This window comes from Merops nubicus, unplaced genomic scaffold, assembly GCF_000691845.1.
Source record: "Merops nubicus isolate BGI_N331 unplaced genomic scaffold, ASM69184v1 scaffold5190, whole genome shotgun sequence".
NCBI lineage: Eukaryota > Metazoa > Chordata > Aves > Coraciiformes > Meropidae > Merops > Merops nubicus.
Window position 1 is genome coordinate 87,550 of NW_008583434.1, and position 26,051 is coordinate 113,600.

The 26,051-nt window shown below is 43.5% G+C and overlaps 1 protein-coding gene across 1 annotated transcript in view; it reads right to left on the reverse strand.

The window, feature by feature from the left end:
- The window catches only part of DOCK7 (dedicator of cytokinesis 7), a gene marked incomplete at its 5' end in the record, with an annotated part of 97,752 nt that extends 71,930 nt beyond the window's left edge, over positions 1-25,822 (reverse strand). Inside the window, 9 exons of the mRNA XM_008940614.1 lie at positions 554-634; positions 2,558-2,707; positions 3,963-4,029; positions 6,190-6,275; positions 6,661-6,873; positions 6,980-7,109; positions 11,154-11,222; positions 11,389-11,564; positions 25,717-25,822. Coding sequence (XP_008938862.1) covers positions 554-634; positions 2,558-2,707; positions 3,963-4,029; positions 6,190-6,275; positions 6,661-6,873; positions 6,980-7,109; positions 11,154-11,222; positions 11,389-11,564; positions 25,717-25,822 — 1,078 coding nt within the window. The remainder of the gene's footprint in view (positions 1-553; positions 635-2,557; positions 2,708-3,962; positions 4,030-6,189; positions 6,276-6,660; positions 6,874-6,979; positions 7,110-11,153; positions 11,223-11,388; positions 11,565-25,716) is intronic.
- Between the last annotated feature and the right edge of the window lie 229 nt (positions 25,823-26,051).

Here is a 26,051-nt window from a genome sequence, read left to right on the forward strand (position 1 = left end):
AAAAGAAAAATCAGCAGAAAACTGCAGGAAAAAAAGAAGCAGAAATGCACTGCAATGCAAAACCAGGCCTGATGCAGAATCTCCTGTTAACATATTTCATCCACTTTATAACCCTTCTAGAGTAAGGTGGAGGTACTGTGATGGGATGAAGCTGCAGAAGCAGAGGAAAAGTTGAAATTTTACTGCAAATTCACATCAAAGGCTGCCTTCGCTTGACCCAGCTAGAAGCACACAGCTAATCCTTGGGGACAAGGGATCACAGATGACTGAGCTTGATGGTAGCTACACATCTCCCCTGTCAGCCACAAAAACTGATGACCTTTAACTACTCTACCCCAATAAGGCAGCAAGATTCAAGGGTCTTGGACTCTTTTTAGGCCTTTAGAATTTGACTAGGTTCTTAATTAAAAATGGGTCCTTTTCATGACAGGAACAGCATCAATGGCTGTTAAGTCCAAGGTAGAAGAAAATAATGTATGTTTCATCTGCTAATAACAAAATTACTTAAAGCACTTGTAGTCCAATTTAATCAAAACATCAAACAAATTCTTACCTTTGCTGCATCAGATTCTTTAAAAATCATATAAGGCTCTGCACACTCCCCAATATCCCCCTGCTGTAACACCTTTTCCAGCTGAGAAGGGAAAATGAACCTTTATAAGGACATGTATCCAGCAAGGATTGTTAAATTAAACCAACACTACAAAGCAAAAACATCCTTCCCAAAGAGTGAAAGCTTGATTTCCCCTTGAGTCAGGGACCAAGCACTGCACTCAGGTTGTTAGAACCATTCAGTTCCCAGTTCTCCAGCTATAACTGAATCACAAGTGTAAAATACAGATCCAAAGGGAACATATAGCACTTTGGTTTGGTTTGATCTGTTCCAGGGTCACCTTCAGCACATTTTTAAGGTCTTAAAGACAGCTTCCACTGTCCTCAGCATCATTTTCAGAATTCTGTTTTTACTTCAGCTCTCCAGATTAAGGAGCTACTGCAGCAGTACAAACAGGTGACTCAGATGCACTCATCTACCACCAGTGCTATTTTGAACCAGTGTGTTTCCAAATCAAATAATGAAATAATTAGTTAGCCAGAGGGGCAGATGTTTGTTTCTGAAGTCTCCAAGTAAAAAAGACTGCTTAACATCCAATTTCTGGCAGAAATATCTTCCCTATCACATGCAAGAAGACTGTTCCTTTATTAGATCAGAGTATCTTTAAACTTCTCCCATGCTTATAAAGTACCATTCATACTTGTCTATTAGTAGAACTCCATGAGTCTACCACAATATAAAGAACAAAACTATTTTCCATCCAATTTTGCACTGCCTGGTGAGTTTATGCCAGCTGTCTGAAAAGGGCTTTCCCAGTGAAGTGAGATCCATGTGAAAATTCATGCTGTACATCCATCCAGCTGTCTTATTTATCCCTGATTACATCCTTTTCATCATCAAATCAAAAAAATCACCTAAGCCACCAGTGCCTCTTGGATCACTGGTTTCACAAGCACTAATGTGCAGTCACAAGCTCTTTCAGATAGATCCCCACCTCATAAATATGGGGGTCTCTCATCCTCCTATCTTGTAAAAATCAGAAGAGTGAATATTGTGCATAGGCAGAATATGATTTTTAGAAGGAAATCAGAGCATTACATCAAAAAATGGAGATCAGAATAAGCTCCAACAGTACTGAAAGCCTTATTCTCACCTAGGACTTCAGTCATGTCACAAAGCCTGAATTCATTTTCAAAAGCTTATTCCTTGTCTAAGAACCTCATTATTCCTCATCTAACTTCACCTTATTCATCTTATTCCTCATCTAAGCTCACAAAGAACTTGCACAAACCTGTCAACAGGGTTCTCAAAACACAGCATTTAACTAGCAGGCAATGTCACCACTGCCTGTGGACTGAAAGCATGTCTTGCACCCCACTTATTACAAAAGGGTGATTTTTATGCAGAGACCAGCCAAAAAATTCTGATTCAAATGCCAGTCTGAACTAGAAACATTTGTGCACTCATTGAATCAAATGAGAGAAGAGAAAATAACTTTTATCTTTGTATACTTTATTCCAGGAGTGACCAATGTGGCATTTTATTTTAGTTATGGATCTTACTCTTTCAGCAATTTCAATTCTTAAAGACATTTGAAAATATGGCCTAAGGGCATAGATCATTTTTGAAATGAGATTCAGATCAATATATATTTTCAAATCACTCACTTATCTATCTTCTTAAGGAGTCAGCACATTGTTTCATATGAAAACCAAGGTCAAGCCCCAGAAAGCTGCTCTATATCAAGCAAACCTTTGTGCTCTTTCCAGTTTTTCAATAATAAAACAAAGCATTTCTCCACTGAACTCCTTCTGTTGCAAAGGAACTGAAGTGAGAATATCTGCAATGAAACTGAATTCCGTGGTGCCGGTGCTCATGCTTTTGAGAACAGAATCCTGCTCTCCAAATGGAAATAAGAAGTCAATTAGTCAGCCAGGCTTGTTGATATTTTAGTTTAAATAGAAAACAAGAGACAATAATTTAAATTCATCTGGAGTTTCTTACCTTTATTACTAGGAAGACATCTTGAGAGGGATAGGTGATAGAAAAGATGGCAGATCTGGCCAGGGTGGAAATAGCAGCAGGGGGGACATGTGGACGAAGCATTCCCTTCATTTGTTCAGAGTTTAAATCAAAGTAGAAATTTTCTGAAATCTAAGAAAGAAGTTGGGTAGCTTCAAGCATTAGTTATACTTTTTTGGGGGAGGGTAAACACTTAATAAAAAAAAAAAAAAAAGGTTATTTCAAAACACAAGTGAAAAACTACCAACAGTGCCTCCTTTCAAACCATGTACAAAAAAATTTAAAAATAAGGTATTTTCATCAAGAATTCAAAGCAGGACAATGGGAAAGGAAAAAAGAAAAGAAGCAAATGATGCAGGCTGCCTGTAATATTTCCTCAGGCTCCTGTGAGGCACAGAGTTCCACCACAGGACAAGGCATTACAATTGCTGTCAGAGTTGATAATACCAAAGTATCAACATAGAAAATGATCTTTAAGATCTTTCACAGAAACAGAAAAAGCAGCACAACCTGGAAGACAGGCAGTGAGCTTTCTATGCTGAAACACCAAATCCTCGACTGCATCAAGGCTTCAAAGCCCAAATGAATGGGAGCTGGTTATCAACACCAGAGGTCACTAAAGAACTTACTACGTTAGAGAACAAAAATGGAGTAATGAGATGATAAAATTGGCTTATGAAATGTGATTTAAATATTAAACAAAGTTCACATAATATTCCACATACTCTCATCTACATAACTTAAAACTCGATGCATTAAATTAGAGTCTTAAAGAGATAAATGTCAAAATGCATATTTTTAACATTCTTCTCTCTACTACTGCTAATATCTTGAATTAGGAAAACTAAGAGACTCTTCAAATATTAAATGCAGAACATAAATAGGGGAATAAATGTATTTTGCATTTCCTATAACTCAGATCTTGAAAAGACTCCTCAGTTGTGTTTTGATTTTAGCAATTTTTGCATGTGTGACTTTCTTGTGCATTATTAAAATGTTACTTGGACACATACCATGCTGAATCATGAGAAAGAGCTTAAGAAAGTCATAAAAACTTAATCTAAATAAAAGGTTTCAGGTACTTAAATTCTCTCTGGGGAAGAGATTTCTGAAAGCCAAGATTGGACAATATATATATTCTGATTTCAGGCACTCACATATGAGATAATATTTTTAGAAAAGAGGTTATACTTCAGCTGTTTTACTAATCAGAAGGAGAACTTACAAGCTGGTTCACAAAATGCCTTCATCATTCTTCCAACCACTGACATGTCACTGCTCTCATAAAGGTTTTTTTTCCAGAATTAACTCCTCACTTTTTAGTTTTTACATACAGATTTGTAATGCTTCAGTGGAAATGTCATCACTCAAGTAATTAAAAACCTACCTTTTTCTTTTCTTTAACATCATACAAAGCCAAACTTGCAAAAATGGGCTCAATTTCTATTTCAAATCTTAAAAGAAAGAAACACATCAAATCAGTTGGCTTGCATTTTTTAAGAAAGAATAACCTGCCCTCTCCCCAGATCCTTCCTGGGTGATGGCTAGCCACTGTTAAACCAAGATGTCAACCCAACCTAGGAGCTTGCTCCTGCTGAAAAGGGATTTTGCTCCCCAATTTTCCCCCCACTCCTCTCCTGTCCTGCTTCCTCTGCATTGCCTCTGCTTGCTTCTACCAGGATGTGCACTGGTGCTCCCTGGACCTTCTAAAAGCCATTTTAACTCAATGACCCAATAGAAAGGTTGGGATTAGAGTCATAGGATGTAAAACTTACTTCTAGAAATGTTTTTATCTTCTTTGAGTGTCATTTGAAAGCTAAGAGGAGCAATCTAACAGCCTCCCTAAAGGGAGAAGAATTGTTAATTGGGATAGGTGGGCCACTCAGCTCCTGAGTACCTGGAGAAGCTGCTCTGTGTGCTCATTTACTGTGCTGGCCTAATGTGGATACAGCTCACTGGCCAGCTGCCCCCTCAGCATTCCTGACCCCACAGCTCCTTCCTCTGGAGAGTCAGGGACAGCTATTTTGGCAATTTCCAACAAGTTTTGCCAGAAAATACCAATATCTCAAAAACTCTCTCAGAAAGGTGATAGTTTTTCAGAGTAACTGTTGTCAACTATTTAGGCTAACTGAAACACTTTCAATGAGAACACTAAGCTATCAAACAGAGCTAAACTTACTGCTAAATCACCTGGGAATTTAAGAGAGATTAAAAAAGGTTCTGAGCCTGTCCCTAAGCCAAAGTGAGCAGGGCCTGAAATCCCATTCTCCTGCCTGCACAGCCTCCCCATGGAATTAATGCCAAATCCACAGTGGGATAGCCCCAAGCATCCAGTCCTCACTCAGAGCTCTCAGCTTTCCAGCCTCAAATCATCTGCCAGCAAGGAGAACAACATACAGGATTGCATCACCAACCAGATACTTTCTCTAGTTTTGCAACAAAGGTGAGATTAACCTGAAAATGACCCTGCTGAGGTCACCTCAGCCTTCTCCCTGGGGAAGGGACTGTGTGCTTCTCTTTGTGCCACTAAGGTAGCACGATCTTAGATGCTGGTTTAAGCAGAGTTTCAGAGACTATTGGGGTACACCAACAAGCACCAACTTTGGCAGATTTGTTACAAATTTACAGTCTGCAAGAGATGCTTAAATAACAGAAATCATTAATTTCCAGCATCTAACTTATTTATGCTAAAGACACCATCCTTTGGAGAGGAAGCTCCACTGCTACTGCATATTATGTTGTTCCAGTTCATAAAAGGCTGCAAAATCAGTTCATCTCCACGGCTATATTAGGTCCTGGAGTACTCTATGAGCAGGAGATATGTCCCACACATATATCTCAGTTATGAGCTGCAATGTAGTCTAACTGGAGCTCTCTAATAAGAAGGGTTGACCTAACTGAGGACACAGAAGATGAATACAGCAGTGTGGAAAATCAGTTTTGTACTTTATTTCTCCAAGGGAATAACAGTAAAATTTTACCTTGTGTTATTAGAGAAGAGTTATAGGCAATGAACCAGCTGCAGGTAACCCTATATTCAGGAGCTCCACTTCATTAAACTTGTTTAACAGGTTTCTATTCCTCCACTTAATGCTTGCTAAGTATATAAAGTCCTCACTCTTAAAGGGACACTGTCAAGGTTGTTGAGACTAAACTTTGGCAAATCTTTGGCTGTCGTATGTTTTAGGGCTTACGTATTTTTCATGGGGTTTTTTTTTTGCCCCTCTTAAGCATTCTTGTGACAGAGCTGAACACCAATGACTGGCCAGCTTCAGAGCCCTGAACGAGTGCAGTGCAGCATGCTTGCTAGTAACACGGAACAGTCATAGCTACAGACTGCCTGGGAAGCACCCAGCAAAAAGCCAAGGAAGGTGACTGTTTTCTGTGTCACACCAATACGAAGAAAGTCTTGAAGATAAAACCATCTCATGCACAGTACTGTGTAACTCACCCTTTACAGACCTAGCCTTTCACCTGTGACCAAACTAAACAATGGTACCTCCCTTCAAGGGTAATAAATGAGGCAGCAGAGTCATTTCACATGCACGTGGATACAGCAACAGATTTTAATTCTTAGTTTCTGTAATGCTGCTCTATGTTGGAGTGACACTTACTTCAGGGATAAACACTTCACCAGGAGCCTTTGGCCAAAATGTTCTTTGGGTACTTCAGGGACACAAAGTCGTTCTATAGGCTCCTCCTGAAATTGAGAGACATGACACTTGTACAAAATGCTAATAGCATTATAAAGCAAACACACACATCACTTTTTTCTTCTAGGACACTAGCACCAATTTAACACCAGGCTTACAGTTATGTTGCATTCAGCAGCAGCTATAAATATGCTAAATTAAATCCTTTTAATGTTTCTACATTATAGGGGACTTCATACTGATAAAGGAAAATCAATCTTCAGAAAGTAGTGTCTATGATAAGACAATATGCTAAAAACCATGCAACCCACAAAATAGCTAAGGCTAAAACAGAGGTGATGATCATCACTTCAGTTCTGTGCCAGACTGGCAATTTTCACATTTCCTATATCCTTCACTCCTTTAGTCTCACCCACACATACATAAAAATACCTCATCTGGTGCTGGATGTAGTGCAAAAAGCTCCTTATGCCTGCTGGACTTCCTCTGATCTTCATTGTGGTGGTCAATCTCTTCATTTGGGGTTCGGTCCAGTAGGTTTGGGAGGAGTGCATCTGGAAGGGAGTTCTTCAGGTCAAAAATACTGCATGCCCAGCTGCCCCGGGGAGTGTCGTCAATCGACATTGAGCGGCGCTTGAGGTCATCCTGAGGTTCAACAAATTAAAAGCAACTTATAAAGGGAAAGGGACTGCACTTTTAAAATGCAGCTGTAAATGAGGTTTTATGTAGCAAGGTTTTAAAGGTACATTACTTGTTCATCCTGGTAACTGTTGCCATCTGGAGCTTCGTCAGACTCAAAGACCTGTTTGGGGAGCCCCTTTTGCCTCTCCTTCTGTTTGTCTGAAGTGTTGGGATTAAATCCAGTTCCCAGCTTGTGATATCTGAAAACAAAGTATTTCAAATGCATTCTTAGCATCCTTTTTGACCCCAAACCCAGAAGGAGAATTACAGAACAAACCCAGTATTATCAGCGTGGGTCCTCTCAAAGCATAAACTGCTCTCTGCAAACAGTATTTCCAGTCACCCTCCACTGTAGCTGGGTAATAATCCAACAACCAGTATTCCAGCACTACAATGTGACTCTGTTCAACTGTAAAGCAACCCTGGGTGATGTCAAAAGAAGTATTATCAATGGCCAGTTAAGGTCATCATAAAATGTGTGATTGTGATGCCAAGCTTAAAACAGGGCCAGAACACGAGGACTGAAGGCCAGAGGTTCTGCTGGAGCAAGAGCTGCCTTGGAGCAGACAATATGAGTAACTTGAAAACCAAACTACCAACTTCAAGACTGCATGAAACACAGGAGTCCCGAGCACTTCTGGAAAACTGACAGCTTTCCAACCCCAACTAAAACGAGCATCTTCCCACAGCATCCTCCTAAGCAGAAGCAGGTCCTTCAGAGCTTCCCCGGGTGTAAGTGCACTTGCTAGTAAACAGTCTGTCTACTGTTGCTGACAAGATCAGATCTCTTTGACTAACAAATTTTTGGATACCACACGGCACTATGTCTATATTTACACATGCATATGGCCAGAGCCACAGCCTCCTTACTACACACACTCCAAGGCAGCTCCCAGAGCAGTGCTGGGGTCATGTCTAGAATTAATTGTTCTTATCCTGCGCTGTTACTAAAGTTACCACAGGAGGATCCACAGACAGCTGAAAACCATGGATGTCCTAGCAGTGAATAACAGAAGAGAGTTGGAAAAGGAGGACAGCATTTCCCTTGCTAGGTTCTAACTCCTGAGGGCTGAACAACACGATCTGTATCATCCTCACCTGGATGTCTGCACTCCAACTACAGCTCCACCACCAAGTGTAAATTCATCCTAAATCAGCCCTGACTTCCAAGGTGCCTGTGATGGTTGCTGCCATCAGGCTGGCATACAGAAATTATGCCATAAGGTTGAAATAAGAATATGTGATTGTTTTTTTTTCAAGCCAGTGAAGAGACCTTATTTACCTTTTCCAATACCATTAAAGCAATCACTGAATGGATGGATTTGCTGACCCCCAGAAACATTTTGGTTACAAAGCACTGTAGGCAGAGACTGACATAAAGATTATTTCCCTTGCAGTGGGGGAGAGAGAAGGATGGCAAAGCACAAGTCATGTTATTCTAAAGCTAGAAGAGATGGATTTTGTGTCCCCAGAGCTAGCCAGAGCACTTGTAGCCATCCAGTAGGATGGTTAAGAGAAATCTGTTAGCATTAGGTGATGGATGCACTCAAGCCCTCTGTAATCAAACTCACAGGCTGCAAAAGAGTATCTTAGAATCATAGAACTATTTCAGCTGGAAAAGAGCTTTAAGATCATCAATTCCAACAATTAACCTAACTCTACCAAGTCAGCTGCTAAACCACGTTCCTAAGCACCCCATCTACAGGACTTTTAAACATATCCAGGGATGGTGACTCAGTCACTTCCCTGGGCAGCCTGGTCCAGGGCTCAACAACCATTTCAGTGAAGAAATTTTTCCTAATATCCAATCTAAATGTCCCCTGACACAACTGGAGGCCATTTCTTCTACCACTTGTTACTTGGGAGAAGAGACAGACCCCCACCTCACTCCAACCTCCTTTCAGGTAGTTCTAGAGGGTCTTTTTCTTCAGACTTAATAGCCCCAGCCTTCAGAGGTAAAGGCCTGAGCCATAACCAGGCAAAGAACTCCTCTAGGACAAAAAAAAGAAAGAGCAGAGTGACCCAGTGAGCACCAGTGCATGAGCCTGGAACACCAACCATGCATTAATGCTTCAGTAGTGGGTTGCTCCTCCAAGACTCATTTAGCAAGGAATAAAGGAAGCTTTGGGTACAGGGAGTCTCGTGCACATCTTTCCCATCATATGCAATTTGACTACGAGCCAACCACTTTATTCCATAAATATGACAGCCAAACTGAGCTGCCTTTGAGCCCTCTCTGCGTGGCAATGTGGCTGCATGGCAGTGATCTCCCCTTGAGCTGGGATGCCTCTCAAGGTTGCTCCTTGAGGCAACAAGATCTTTCACAAATTATACATCTCGTTGGGTATGCCCAATTCAGGTTGTCCCTGGACAGCAACTGGACTGCACAGCAGGGAACTTGACCAGGGACACCTCTCAAGGTTGGAGATGCCTTACCTGAGACTGAGGGATCCTTCCTTACCCAAGGTGCTGAGACTTCTTACTTGCAAGAGATCCTTGGTAAGTGACTGATAGCATGCTAAATTAATGCTAATGAAATCCACAGGTATAAATCCTTTAGACATAATTGTTGAGCAAGTCTGGGACTAAGTCTGGATCCAGCTGCACCTAGACTACTCTCTGAGAAGGAATTTAGAAAGCAAAGGGGTCTTCTCTGAATCTTGTGACTCAAGGGGAAGGTCCTTCTTACCCTTTTGGGTCTCCAGCCTCTGTGCAAATCATTCTAAACCGATGCTAACTCCATTTGCCTTTGTAGGTTTCTTTCATGTAGTAACAGAATGAACCTGGTCACCAAACTTTGTGAAGTTGCACTTTTACAAATTCATATTGAAATCATTTTCAGTAATACTTTTGATCATGTTTCTTTAAGTGATGTAAATCACTCATCTAAGACACATACTTAATAATTCAACCCTTCCTAGCCAGGCTTTTGCACTCTTCCTGTGCTCCAGCAGCAACTCCTCTCCTTCTACCCAGTCCACCATCAGGATTGTATCCACGTAAAAATGGCTATGAATCTTTATGGCAGTGCCTGTCTTCCTCTGAAGGGGCAAGACAGCCTTTGACTGTAGCTCAGCAATCACTCATTGCACCTTCAGTCCCCTCAAGCAACTCTCATGTCTTTAGCTCTGTGCCTTCCCTGAGACCTGCAGCTGATCCACACAGGACAGAAAGCTCTACTGCCTCCAACTAAGCCTCCTCAGTGCAGCCATCAAAGGCACATATTCTAAATACCAGGCAGAGTCACTGAGAAACCAAGAAGTGTGCTGGCTGGGGGTGGGTCACGTTGTCCAAGTCCACTGCACATTCTAGACTCTGCCCACAAAGGCAGTGAGTTAATGAAGCATCTCTCTCTCTCTGGCTTCTTTCTGGGTGGTGGTGTTTGGGGGTTTTTTTTGTATGAGATTACAGAACACATTTTTATTAGGTCATCTCAGCACTGCAAAGCATATCTTCAGCATCCCCTGAAGTGGTTTCTGAGGACAACATTAAACCAGTGAATTGTAGCAACTGCCACAAGGGCTGAGCTGTAGCTGTAGTCAAGTTGTTTGTAGGTGATGCACATCACATGGAACACTTACTCCTTGACAGTAGCTCTTGAAACCATCAGACTTTCAATCACCTGAGAGACTGTAGGTTCCAAGTGAAGCTACTCAGAAAGCTTCCTGCTAATTTGCATAAATTAATCAATGCATAGCACATTCTCTAAACTGTTAACTCATTAGGTGAATGTTGTGATAGTTCAAAGATTAACAATTATTTGTTTAAAGGACATAATTTCTCAAAGCCTCTTTGGGAACAAGTGAAAGCTGCAGATAGCACCTCATCTATTATGTGGTTGTGCCTGCAAGTAAACCTTACATCGTTATAAATTCATGTAGCTTCTCTCTAAAAAGAGCAAAAAACATATAGAACAAAGAAAGAAACAAATGCTAAAGGTAATTTTACTTGTTCACATTTCCTAATTTCTCTAGCACTCTGTAAAGGACCAACCATTGACTACAATGGCCTAGATTTTCAAAAATGCCCCAAGGGGTTTTGACATCTGAGATCTAATTTTCATAACACAAAGGATCGGTTCAGCTAAACACAAAGCACCAGTTCAGCTGAGCTGGGCAATTAAAAGCCAGGGCAGACAGAATCAGTAGCCAGGACAATCCTTTTTGAGCCTCCTCACAGCAGCTAGCCATCCTGCAAAAACTGAAATGAGAAATGGAGTGGACAGACCCCACAGGGGAACTTACTTTCTGTTCACGATCGCCCAGTCTTCCGTGTAGCTCCTGACACAGTCCCTCACGTGAGGGTCCATCTCACTGGCAGAGAGACAAAAACAAACACCTTCCAAATCACAGAGATCACAACATATCTACTTTTGCTTAGCTCTGCATTCACTCTTCCAGGCATCCCCAGCCGAAAATCCAGGCACTCAGATGCAGAAGAACTCGTTCCCCTGGGGAAGGTGCCAACCATCCCTCCTACCTCTCCTCGGGCACGGCCGAGACGAGCGTCCGACACTCTCGAGGGGTGTACACGACCTCGATGTCATCAGGGGGAAACTCCAGCAGGTCCCTCAGTGGCCCGGGCTCCACGGCAATCGGGTGTGTGATAAGGTAGTCCTCCAGCTCGACTGGGTCCACGGCTTCTGTAAGGGGCACCTGGCAAAAGATGAGTGAGGGAAGGGTCTCAAAACCAGGTGAAATGGAAAAGGAGATTCACATGGACATATTCCATTTTGGTTTTTAAACCAGCTCTCCTGCCTTGTTGAGGAAACGATCTTGCATTAGATGATAATTACCCCTAGCAGTGTTAACCTTAGCTAGCAGACATCACAAAGCAATTTTTCATGTCTTTTCTTTTATTTGATATTTCTCTGGATATTTCAGTGATGCATACCAACATAATCGTTAAAAAAAAAAATTAAAAAGGATTTTCATCTGTTTTCAAAAAATTCATCAGTTTGCATCAAGTTTCACACTTTACTCCCCACTTTTATGACTTTAGGTTTGTTTTTCCCAGGCTCTGATCACAAAGGGAACCTTCACCCTGATCCAAGATGCAAGAACTCCCCCACCTTCAGGCACGTCCCCCAGGGATATTTCTGTGATGCATACCAACACAATTGTTAAAAAAATAAAAAATTAAAAAGGATTTTCATCTGTTTTCAAAAAATTCATCAGTTTGCATCAAAAGAAAGTTTCACACTTTACTCCCCACTTTTATGACTTTAGGTTTGTTTTTCCCAGGCTCTGATCACAAAGGGAACCTTCACCCTGATCCAAGATGCAAGAACTCCCCCACCTTCAGGCACGGCCCCCAGAGAGGAAGCCAGAACAGGGGCTGATCTACCAGCAACTCAAGAAGCCACAGAACTCTAAAGACCAACCTTATTTTGAATTAGACTACTTCTGTGAGGAACCCAAAACACAATGTTGCCTACCACAGGTACAAGTTTAACCACCTCTTCTCTCTGATATTGGAGCCTTTAGTGCCACAATGACTCGCCCATGCCAGGAAGGGACAATGCTCTAAATAAAATGGCTGCTTAAAAAGCATCTTTACTGGGCACAAAGACTCACCCAAAGCACAAGGAATGACTGACCAAACGTGTGCAGGAAAACTGTTGGTTTCACTGCCAGTACTGACCTCACCACACTGAAAAAAGTGAGCTGGTTTTAGATATATGCAAAAAAAAAGAATTGCATAAACTGGATACATAATCACACTGCATAAATGTGTATTTTTACCTGCCTATTATATAAATACATATGAGATCACTGATATGAGGCTGTGCATAAACATAGTCATTAAGAAAATGAAACATTAAAACCAAGTTTTGAGGAACCTGTCTCTACAGCAACCAACAGATTTCCTAGAATTCCCTGGCACGTCCCAGTGAGCCTGAGTGGCTTAACATGAGTCACAAAAACACATTAAAATTCAATAATTTTTCTCTACTACTTCCTCTTTCCTGTCATCCAGATGATTTCTGTGGGACAGGGAACTATCCTGTAGCCTGTCTTCTGTCAGAAAAGAACACTTACTACGTAAGTTTTAAATGTTCTTCTCAAGAAATCTGCTATAGCAACCTCAAATTCCGGTTTTCAAACAGCTATTGCCAAAAAGTTGTGAAATGAATCAACTTTTTATTCAAGGAGAAAGACTTGGCTAACACAGAGGGTACTGAAAGAATCTCTCCTGTCACAGCCAACTGCAATGAATGCTGCAATTTTCTTAAATACAGAAAGCAAACCCTTCAGCAGAAAAGTGGCATGGCTCCAGTAAAGTCAGGTGAGCTGGCCCAGCCGACTTCATGCCAGAGGAGAATCTGGTCCACAAAAATGATGATGTCTAGAAATTCAACTTCTAGATGTTTAAAACTTAAGTTCTGCAATTTAGGTAAAAGACACAAATTAATTTCTGCACTATCATCATCATCATCTATGCTCTGTGCTGGACATTGAAAGAACCTTCACTGGAAGAAGGCCAGAGGGTTAAGGTAGCCTTGGAAGGTGTCTTAAAGTTGTTTAGCTGGCCTTATTTTTAAGCCCTAACATTTTAAGACTGACTTTTGCTCCTCCTGCAGACCTCCCTCCCATACAGGCAGCTCCACAGCTGAGGCACCTTCCAGGGCACTTGCTCAGCAGAACTAAGCTGACCAGGCAAGTGTTGTGTCTCAGTCCACACAAACTCATTTACCTGTCCTTGGGTAACAAAGAGGAACCTTTTCATCATTCCTTCTGATCTTCCTAACCCACTCATCCTGATAAACAGAAGAAAATCACAGATGAGGAAAAATCTCTATTAATGCAGAGTTGAGGGGGCCGTGCAGGACTGAGCAGACACAGGACACACACACCACCACTGCCCCAAATGCATCATGATTCCCCACTCCTGGCATTTTCCATCACAATTTTCACTTGCCCAGTAAGAGTCTTGTAATATATTGGACAAAATATGAATAAACTGGCCAGGCGAGTTAAAAAACACCTAACCTTGGAAGGTGGGCACTGTCTAGAGGGCTACTCATCATCACCAGGTCCCAGGTCTGCTCTTTGGGGGTTTCCAAGCCCTTCTACACCTCAGGATTAGGCTCAGGGTTGCACTTCACATTTTCCAGTTTGTCTCTTCACATAACTATTGTACCATGAAGATGTAAACAAACACAAAAGTCAAACCCAGAAGCCTGTATCAGATTCACCATCTGTGCAGCCAGAAATACTGTCTAGCACCTGAGTAAACAGGCCAAACATAAATTCATGGTTAGGAAGAGGAACTACTTCGTGTCAGACTATTGGCAGATAAAAGGCAAGCACATTATTTTAAGCTTTAGATATTTGTGGGGGAAGAAGTGATGAAAGAGGAGGAAGAGATAAGGATGAACAAGTGCACCTAAAGGAAAATGAATCCAAATGATGTCCCAGTGTCTGAACTGAACCATGAGAGCTCCTCTCACAGCTCTCACTGCTCCTGAGGTTGTGGATAAGACCAAGGACAGACACAGTATACAAGGGGTTACTCCTCTGATGTCTGGCCAAAGCACCAGCCACCTGAAGTTGTCATACAGACCCCTCAGACTGAAGGTACACACTGAAAGAGCTGGAGGAGTTCAGACAAAGACCAGGTCTACCCAACCTCATCCCCCCAGCCTCACCACTGACTGAGGAGCAGAGCCTGCTCTGTCATCTGCCGTTCAACATCTTCATAGAGGGTCTGGATGATGGGATCAAGTGTCCCCTGATGAGTTTGCTGATGATACCAAACTCAGTGGGAGAGTGGACACTTTGGAAGGGAGAGCCACTCTGCAGGAAGATCTGGATAGGCTGGGAGAGTGGGCTAACAAGAACCTTATGAAGTTCAACAGGGACACGTGCACGATCTTGCATCTGGGAAAACACTGTCCAAGAGTGCAGCACAGGCTGGGATCTACCTGCCTGGAGAGCAGCTCTGTGTCCACCTGAGGGTCCTGGTGGACAATATGAGTGAGCAGTGCTGCTGCAGCAGAGAAACCCAAGGGGATGCTGGGTTCCATCAACAAGGCATCCCCAGCAGAGAAAAGTCATGGTCCCACCTCTGCTCAGCACTGGTCAGGCCACTCCTTGAATTCCACGTTCAGTTTTGGTCCCCACTGAGTAAAAAAAGATATGGACAGGCTGGAGAGGGTCAGAGATGGGCCACCAAGACGACCCAAGGACTGGGAAGCTGCCAGATGAGGAAAGGCTGAGAGAAGAGGGTTTGCTCAGCCTGGAGAAAGGAAGGCTGTGGGGACACCTTATCAACCTGTCCCTCTAGTGAAAGGGTGGCAACAAAGAAGACAGAAAAGACATGCTGCTCCTGGCAAGATTTCAACTGGACACAAGAGGAAAATTTTTCACAATGAGATGAGCCATTGGAATAATTTCCCCAGGGCAGTGGTGGAGTTCCCAGTATTGGGCACTTTTAAGACAGAGCTGGCCCAGCCTGTCTAGACCGTGCTTTGGCCAAGAAAGGTTCTACTACATGAGCCTTGGGATCCCTTCCAACCTGGTATTTCCATTCTAAGATCTCACCTCCACGTCTCCAGGCCTGGCTTACCTCCTCACAGCACCAGGAAGAATAACAAGGCACCCCACAGCCAACTCCCAAGGCCTATCAGAATTGTGCTACTTCCTCAGCTCACAGAAGTTTCACCTTTATCCCTGTGCACCACTTTGACATGCAGCTGATCTCCAGATCATCACAAGAATAGCAAGTCCCACTTTCAGTTGCATATTAAAAGCTTTTGAAATCTCCTGCAGCAGAAATGGGGGATCAGCTGAGGAGCTATAAAGCCATCCTCTCCCACAGCCCTGCTTGCTGGCAGGCTACAGACAGCAACCTTCAAAGCAATCTTCATCCTGCTTCCAGGAAAGGCCTTTCCAATTCCTCCTGCCAGCCCCTAGGATGCATCAGTAAGTGTCTGCTCCATGAAATGCAGCCAATTTTTCTTCATCAGATTTCCAAAAGCACAGGGATTTCAGTCAAGTATTTGGAAACGTGCAGACCACCTACCAACTGGCTGATAAACAGCATTACTGTAAGAACTTGTGGAAAAGCTTTCTGGTTCTTCCAACAAGATTTAAGGTCCTCTGGAAACTGATGCACAGGAGCTCTGATCATCTTCCTGACCAGGACTGCAGAACAGTCTGAACTAATGGCAAATACATGGTAAAAACAGGCAAAACCTGCTCTCAGAACCATGATTACCTCTCTTTTAAAACACATTCCAGGATTTTGTACGCTCCAGGATTTTGTGCAGCCTGTAATTACAAATCAGATTTTAGACAGTTTCAGCCTTTCAGACAATTCCTTAATCCAGTTTTCACTCAGTCTTTGTGCCAGGATCAGACAGGGCCACCCCACTCAGGGCAGGCACGATTCTGGTGCTGTTAAATTGCACAGGACTACAGAGGGAGACAGAGGCCACTGGGTATGAGTAAAAGGGGCATAACCCACTCCCTGCCAATGTAAACACCAAATGCAATGTACTGATAAACTCAAAACACAGAATAAATCAAATAAGACTCTCTTTTCAGGCTTACACAGCCCAATTACCCCAAATTCAACACACTGCTTGCAAATAAACATTCTGCATGTGTCCTTACCCTGAGTGTAGACACACGGTCTGTCAGCTTAACTAAGACACCAGCCTGGTTGATTTGGTGTGTATAAACTATCTGAGGCACACATTCCATAGGTGCTCCCACGCTATTGCAGTTGTGGCTCTCAGAAGTTACATTTCCAAACCCTATTTCAGAAGTTTACAACCTGCCTGCCAGAGGGACAGCCAAGCTTTGTTCTTTAGGGCTGTGTTATTCTTCACTGTTATATCCCCTTAAAAGCTTGAAGATAAAATTTCCTTTCCTATCGACTTTGCCCTTCTCAAGACAGCAAACATTGTATTTTGCTGTAGTTTTAGTGCACTGCTACATGCAGGCCTGTGCTGGGCCAGGTGATGCCTCGGCAGCCAAAGCAACGGGGATACTTGCCAGAGAGCCACTTCTCCATCACACTCAAGAACTGACCAAAGGACAAGTATGAAAAGCCAGCTAATTAGCACGCTGTTTAATTAGCCATCATTACACGCCCTTGCCTGAACAGCCTCCCCCTTCAGTGTGCTGCCTGGCTGAAATAACCACACCTGTGCTAGTACCAAAGGCTAAAGGGCTGCTCTGCTGGGCACTGTGCAGCAGCCAGGGCACAGAGAGGGGCAGTTTTTATCTCCACCACACGGATGCTGACCGAAGCACAGAAGTCCTGTGTAGATCATTGCTGTGTGCCCCAACATCCACAGGCTTCCAGATTTTCACCTGAAGGACTCGAGCCTGTCCTCTCCCTACCTGAACAGCAGGGCAGAGAGGATATTTCCAGATCCTGCACCAGAAGTTTGCTGCCTATCTCACACGTGTTGTGCTGAGCATCATGAGAAATCTCCTGGGAGGTGCTCTAAGCAGCACACTCGGATCCCAGCTATGATTCTGCAGACTCTCCCAGCCAGCCCATGTCAGCACGGCCACGGAAAGCACCGTGTCCCTCACACTTCCTTCCTCCTCCATCACCTCTGCCCTCCCAAGATGCTGGGGGTCACAGGCAGCCACCACAGCATTTCAAATGGTCATGACGTGATGGCTCGGCAGACTCCATCTGGCACAACAAGGAATTGAACCCAAGCTCTTTGTGGCTCAATAATCCAAGACCAATTTTCCCTTTATCCAAAGGGAGATGGATAATGTCCAAAGGCAGAGACCCACTCTCCATGAGGATCACAGTACAGTTTGGGGTCCTGTAAAAATGACAGTGGCAAAGGCTGGAAGGTTTTATTCTCCTGTCTCCTGTGTAGGAGCAAAATTCTCTGTGAGGATACGACAAGTAACCTTGAAAAATTAACCTTGCAGAGCTCCTCATCACAGGGAGGATCCTGACTACTATTTTTACTTGACGATTAAGACACTTCTTCAAAATCAGGGAGATACTTCTTGCCAATTCTGAAAGTAGGACAAAGTTCTATCTTAACTTCAATCCCTCCTTAAATATTAAACAATTTATAATGTGCTAAAACCGTAACAGATTGTGCTAAAGCTTCAAATTCTAAATTAATACCAATTTCCCAACCACTGCCTCCCTGGGCAAAATCTTGGAAGGACAGAAGAAGCAGATTAACATTTCAAAGCTGAGCCCCAGCCTTCTCTCAGCTATCGCTGGGTCTCCAGGGCAAACAGTCACTTCCCCTGTTGAGTTCAGGAATGCAGATGGCCTGTTCTTGCTGTGGCAAAATCCCTTCACCCTTAAAGGGATACTGGTATCTCAGGGAACCACAAGAGGAGTCAAACAGAAGGTACAGGCAGGACTCAGAGTAGATCTGAGAATACAGGAAATGTAGCACACTAAAAAAAGGGAAAAAATGTGCAGGCAAGTTAAATAAGGTAATGGTTTAAAGAAACATATTTGCTAAACAGAGGCATCAGATTTACTTTTAAGTGTGAACCTGAGGCCACACTCACTCTAAGAGGCTGTGAAACACAAGCAGCACAGTATTAACTACTGACAGTGCTCAGGTAATTAAAGAACATGCTGCAGTTGCATAAATTACATTTGCCTTCACCTCAACACTCCAAAAATGCTCATCACTGGATCAAAACTCTAAGTATCACATACACATCTAGTGCCATCACTGCATTTCAGAAGCCCCATACCCCATTTCAGAAGCCTGACAACTGGTGAGCACAGAGAACTCCTGCACTGCATTTTTTGCCTGCATTTTAGAATACGTGGAAATATTCAGATGAACCAAGGAGATTCCTGAGCAATCTCTGCTTTCCATCAACCACAGCCAGCTACCAACCCTTACCAGGGGTGACACCTCCCTCCCACAAATTGCACCCATTACCTCCCAGTACCTGCGTAGTGCCTCTGGAATGCAGCTCCCTATCTCCTGCTTTGCTCTAGTTCTTACCACTTCTTTTGCACGGTGTTTTGAAAGACATAATTACCACAGACAATAGCTGATAGTTTCTAAATCAGTTTTTCTGTAAGCATTCTCTGCTAAGACAAACTTTCGAGGCACATTTACAACTTGAAATGAAGGACTTCTATCTGAAGCCTCCACTTCTAATATCTGAGAATATTTAGTATTAAGTTCTGGATTTGTTTTTACAGACAAGCCAAATGATGTGTGATATCTCTCAAATTCATGTAATATCACAATGCTTGAAGTGGATAAAGTCTCTAATGGAAGGAAATATTTGTAAATATATCCACCTACAGAGGGATGCTACAACTCGCAAGCAACAGCCAGTCACAAAACCAGTGAAATGGTTTCTGTACAAACACTGCTAGGCTATTTGCTATTATAACTGACTGCTAATGTAAGAAGCCATTTGGGTATTGAAATGTTAATATTCATCTGAGATTAATTAGTTATCTGGGAATACTAAAGAGATTTCTTACCAAAGCCAGGAAGACACGTGTTACGCCTCCAAGGATGGGTAAGGAGACACAGTATCTTCTTTGATGACCAAGTATCATGTAATTTCACCAAGAGAGTATTTCAAGAACACAAAGACTTTGATACAGAAAACCCAAGTCCTTTGACTGATCTGAAGGAGCTACCCTATGATAAACTGTGACAAAATTGAGAGCACAAAGTCTCAGACAATGAAAACATGAAAGCTCCATTATGAAAGAAATTAAAAAGCCAAACAGCTTGACCAGAAACTGCAGAAAAATCACAGACTTCTCACTTTTGGCAGAAGCACTATGTCAGGTCAGGGGGGATGGATCCCTCCAGACCCTCTGGGTTCTCACAGTGAAGCCATGGTGGCTCTGGGCTGTGCAAGCTGAACTGTGGTAACCATGGCTATAGTTATGGATTCAAAGCATTTACTAACAGCCCTGTCCTGAATGCTTCCTTGAGGTGACTGCTTTTGCATGGTAGAATAACATTTAGTTGAGATTAGTTATCTCTGCTAACAGATAAACTGTTGGAAGTTGTTGCAGATAAATGAGACTCAGCAACCACACAACAGACACCAGGCTCACCAGCCTCACATACAAAGTGCTCCTGGCCTCTGCAACAGGGCTCACCACTGATTTTAAAAAAACATTTTAATTTGCTAAAGAAAGTGCCTGCACCAGAGCAGAGTGAACTGTGAGTAATCCCTAATGGGAGGAGGCAGGGAAGAGGATGTGGATGCCTCTCCCATCCTCCCCTGTCTGATGAGGACAGACCATTCAGCAAGGCAGGGCAAAACCTCCAGGAAATACATAGAATGGGAGTCACTATTAAGCCTTAATCAGCTCTCAGAGAGCATTAAAACTTGGCTCATTTTCCTTTTCATTTCAGTGATTTTGGTGATAAAATTACTTGGCTCTGAACACTTCAAAACACCCTTTTCTGTGCTGCACAGGACACCATCGTGTTTGCCATTCATTTGCACAAATTAGCTTTTCTTCTTCTTTCAAGTGATGCTAAAATAACCAAGGAAAACACACAAAGGAACCTATATTCTCTTATTGAATAATTGGATACTATCTTTGAATGCACAACCAAAGTCTGACATCAAATAAATCCAAGACAAAGCTTCAATTAGCCCAGCTAATGCCCATAAAGCCAGCAGTGCTTTACAAAGATATGTAAATGTCAGCACCTTTATTTCCCATGGAGAAAATGGAGCCCTGAGAGCAGACATGGCTGGATCCCATCATGCCCAAGAATCCAGACCCCTTTATTCCCAGACTAATTAGCATCTCCTATAACAGCATTCCTCCTCACACTAACATCCAGCTACACTGTAACACACCAACAGACAGAAAATATGACCCCTCATCCTTCAGAAACAGCTCTGAGTTTTCTGTAAAACAATTGAGGATACTGCTTATTTGCAATGCCTCTGAAATGCTGCTCTTCTAATTAAAATATACCTCTAAAGACTGAAAACAAACAAAGGACTTTTTATTTTCTTAAAAAAAAAAAAAAAAAACCACCACACTTTGTACAACAACCAGAAACATTTTAATGACTATCTCTGGCACTCAAAGGTGAAGTATTGAAAAAACTTTGGATTTCTGAAACTGAAACAAGGGGGATTTAGATGAGGAATTAGGAAGAAGTTCTTCACTATGAGGGTGGTGAGACCCTGGCCCAGGTTGCCCAGGGAAGCTGTGGATGCCCCATCCCTGGAGGTGTTCAAGGCCAGGCTGGATGGGGCTTGGAGCAACCTGGTCTAGTGGGAGGTGTCCCTGCCCATGGCAGGGGGGTGGAACTGGATAATCTTGAAGGTCCCTTCCAACCCAAACCCTTCTACAATTCTATGATCATTAAGCAACAGAAGTTGCTGAATGCAGAACAAGACACAGAAACAGTTGAGCTATAAATAAAGAGAGGTAGGTCCAGATACCCAGTGATTATTTGCTGTCCTTTGATGAGACCATCTGCCCTCAAAAAAGGACAGCACACACAAGGGGAAAAAAAAACAGATGAGGAGTTCATTTGCAGATACAAACCAAAACTCTGCTCTTCCTACACCAGAGCAGCCATTAAACAGCAAACCAAAGCATGCACACCAAGACTCAGAGGAAGCTTTGGGTGGCTTCAACAGTAACTCAGGCTAACCCCTGACAATCCACAACCTGTTTCATCCAGGTAAAACTACTGCAGAAATGCAGAGAGAGGCATCAGCCATCAGCACGCAGCAAGGAGCAGAGACAACTGGTGCCAAAGAGGGTGAGCAAAGTGAACAAGCACCACAGCACAAGGGGCTGCTCAACAGAAGAAATAAACTTGGAAAGAAATAAAGTGGTTAGTCACAAGGGATTATAAAAGCCCATAGTAAACAGTCCAGTTCAAACAAACCAAGCAAATATCCATCCTGCAGGATGCTGGGGAATTCTGTGGAAGGAAGTCTGAGCTCTGCTCTCAGTGCATTCAGTGAGTTTGGTGGTGAGAAGCCCTGGCTGGCTCCAAGGGAATACTGAACTTCCCATGTCCCCAGAGACCAGCCCAGCACGGGGCTCACAACCCAGAACACACAAACAGCGAGGTGCAAACGCACGCTTGGTTTTCCAAGGGATTTAGAGAGACTTGAAAAAGTCACTTCAAAAAACAAAATCTCCTTCATCTAACCCTAAGACCTTATCAGCTCCTGTTTCTCAGTAACAAACTGTCAGTGCCTTCTGTTCTGGATTTCCAAAATGCAAGCTCAGTGCTGCCAGGACCCGTGTGAGGAGTCCCTGCCGGGCACGCTCAGTCGCACAAGAAAAGCCCCTGAGGGCTTTGGGCCTGTGTCTGAGCTTTGAGGAACAGGCAGTTTAAATCAGCTGCTCCTGAAGTGGCAGAAGGGTGGGAGCCGACAATAATAAACCTGTACAGGCATTTGAAAGCACCATCATCTCCCCAGCTCCCCCAGACACTAAATTAGAGATGGTTCTGGCAGCACTTTGTCTGCTGCTCATGATGGAAAAGGGAAGAGACTTGCTAGAATTCAGCTGACAGGTTTGTGCACTCCTCCTAGGTTCAAGCACATGCAAGTCTGTTGAGTGTGAAAAGTCCCTGCGAGGGCTTCAGCCAACAAAGAACAAAAGGCCCAAGCAAGCCCTGTGCTGAGGACCAGACATTTCTCAATCAAAACAGCTCCCACAGCAGCACAACTGGGTGTCAGGGTGGAGATCCTCAAATGAAACTCGGTATCACACCCCATTAATAAAACATCCATCCATTTTACCATAAATCTCCTATTTAAACCCACACCATGTGCCTTACTCTAGGCTTTCAAACTGCTATGGCTACACAAAACTGCCATGCAGATTCAGGGCCTCCTATTTCTTCTCTGCTAAAGTGTAAAGGCTCACAAACTTCTGAACTTTTCCAGAGTAAATAGCTACTCCAGCTTCACAGCAGCAATAATTTCTCTCTGTGTAATGTTTATTATCCAACCAGGAGAGGGAAGCACAACAGATTCTGACAGATGCCTATGGGAGAGAAATTAACCCAAAATTCAGTACAAGTGAACCTCTGTCATATTGTGCAGCCTCAGGACACAGACTCATGACTTAGTCTGTAGGAAAAGCATATTCAGTTATCTGCTACAAACTATTGCTCTGTATTAATCATGATTCTGCAGAGCATCTCTGCTCAGCACAGAATTTAAGATGACAAACTAGGAGCTTATCACATCAGCCAACAGGCAGCTCAGAGCCTGCTTCCAGTCTGCATGACCTTTTCCAGGATTTTTATAGATTCTTGCATATATTCACCAGAAAACACAACAGCAACAGGATAATGAGATATATCAGAACTGGAAACAGGACTGACGGCAGCAGCCACCAGATCTGATCCTGCACTGAGAATTACACATGAGGATGAGGCATCACAGTACAAGAAAGACATTGAGGGGCTGGAGGGGGTCCAGAGAAGGGCAACAAAGCTGGTGAGGGGTCTGGGGAACATGGCTTGTGAGGAGCAGCTGGAGGACCTGGAGTTGTTTAGCCTGGAGAGGAGGAGGCTGAGGGGAGACCTCGCTCTCCACAACTCCCTGACAGGAGACTGCAGTGAGGCAAGGGTTGGTCTCTTCTCCTGTGTAATTAGCGATAGGAGGAGAGGAAGTGGGCTTAAATTGCATGAGGTTTAGATTTAGAGGTTCAGATTGGATATTGGGAAGAATATCTTTCTGACAGAGTGGTGAGGCCTTGGCCGAGGCTGCCCAGGGAGGGGGTGGAGTCACCATCCCTGGAGGGGTTCAAAAACCATGTAGACATGGCACTTTGGGACATGGTCTAGTGGTCATGGGGGTGTTGGGTTGATCACAGAATCACAGAATATTTGAGTTGGAAAGGACCTCTGAAGGTCATCTAGTCCAACCCCTCTGCAATAAGCAGGGAGATCTCCAACTAGGCCAAGCTGCTCAGAGCCTCATCAAGCCTGACCTTGAATGTCTCCAGGGAAGGGGCCTCCAGCACCTCTCTGGGCAACCTATTCCAGTGATCTACCACCCTCATTAAAGAATTGATGTTGGACTTGATGATCTTAGAGGTCTTTTCCAATTTTAAAGACTCTATGAGTCTATCAGCAGGACTGAAGCTTTGAGCATGTACACTTTGATGATGGCAGAATAGAAAAACCTTTGAAATAGGAAGAAAAAGCAGAAGAGACAATTCGGAGCAAAAAGAAGTGACATAAGGCAAAACAGTTATCAAAATTATGGCTGGCTGAGGAACAGCCTGGAGAGGTACACAGAAGAGATCCTGCTTTAAATGCCATGGGGAGTGGAAAGGCAATTCAGCCACCTTGTTCCAAGATGAAAGCACAAGCGAGAGGAGTGAGGCATGGAAGGCTGTGGGGTGGAGCTCCAGCAGGTCCTTCCAATGCAGGTGTCTCCTCCACAGCTATCCATGGCTGCAGGGAAGTGGATTCAGGGACAGCGAGCGCCCCACCCAGCGCCTGCTGCTAATGGCAGGGGCCCTCCCTGTGACCTAACGCTGGGTTATGCAAAAGATGACACAGAACTGCCAAGTCAGGGCTCTGCATTATCATTCCACACCCCTGTGGAGACTGCTGTGCTAAAGCATTAGCCCTGGACACGCCACTCTCATCAACCCCTCCTCCCTCGTGCTCACCCGCCCGCCACGACGGCTGGGCAGAGCTGCCAAAGCCAGCTGCCTGCTCTCCTTCTGCTCACACAGCTGAGGCAGAGGGGGACGGCAGGAATTCCAGCCCTCCTCAATCCCCAGTGACACTGGTACAGCCAAATCTCCTTACAGATGAACTTTTGGCCTGCGGGGAAGTCATTCTAAGCTAGAGGTCAGCTTAGTCTTGGAGATCCCTCTGGAGATGATACTAGTGCCAAGGAGACATTTGTGCTCCTTGTAAGAAAGCTTTAACACTACACTGGACACAGAGCAGGACATGACTTGAGGAAACTCTACATGACCCTGCACCAAACCAAGAGAAGAAGAACTCTTGTTGTTCTTCTTTCTGAGAACTCAGAACACTTGTACAGACTATCAACTTCAGGGCACATTTCCAGTACTGCCTGACCTAATCAGCCCTCTTTGAAGAAAACAAGATGCTACAATATTTGGTTTCTAAGTTGACCGATGCAAAAGAAACTGCTACGACCTGAAGCAACAGACCAAACCAAAAAAATGCTTCCAAAAATACAGTTCCAGTCTGAATATGTTTGCTGAACTCCTGAAATTTTTACCACCATTCTGAATAAATTTTGAAGGTTACTGGTAGGCCATGCAAGAAAATCTGACTTCAGACAGAGTGATTCTGAGAACGTGGACTATGTTTCACCCACTCCTGAAAGTGGATTGTAAACTTCTAAGTAAATGTACATTCCTGTGGAATACCCATGTTCAAATTTCACAATGATATTTAAAATACCCCTGAAGAGAAGCTGAGACACTGTGGTCCCACTCTCAGGAGTGACAAGAAACACAAGAAAATTGTCACCTGAAGTGCATGAGCTTGCAAAGAGCTCTTCATGGAGAGAATCACACATGCACATGGAATTTAATGTCCAGTCCAGGCTGTTCTGGGATAAACCAACCAACATCTAGTCAAGGGATCCCCTTGTCCTACAAACACTCTGCAGAAATACCAATTCCCAGTCACACCAAATGATTTGCAAGCTAGAGACCTCCAAAATTAGTGGGTTTGCATGGAAGTATTTTCCTCAGTGTTATCAGGGCCACGCAGGTCAACAACCTGTCAGCATTGCAATTTCCTTCCAAAGGGTAATCAAAGCAACCGCTCACAGCCCCGTCAGTCTCCCGTGTCCCAGCATTACTCACAGTTGTATGATGAGAGACACTGCCTCCAATATTGAGGTTTTTGAGGAGCTGGGGTGAGCCTCCATACTGCCCTGAGATCTGCTTCCTGACTTCGGCAGCCACAGTTCTGAAACGAGAGAGGGACAACGTTATCTCTGCACAAGAATTCCAGTGAAGGTGACCCACCAAGCACTCTTCACACTGCTGCTGGAGTGGTGCTGGTTGGAGTGAAGTGTCAGGGGCCAGTGAGAACAGACCTTGTGGATTAAATTCCCTGAGAATCACAAAATTCTCACAAGGCTACATGTACATGTTCTTAACAGCAATTACAGTTTTTTTCCTTCCATGAACTGCTC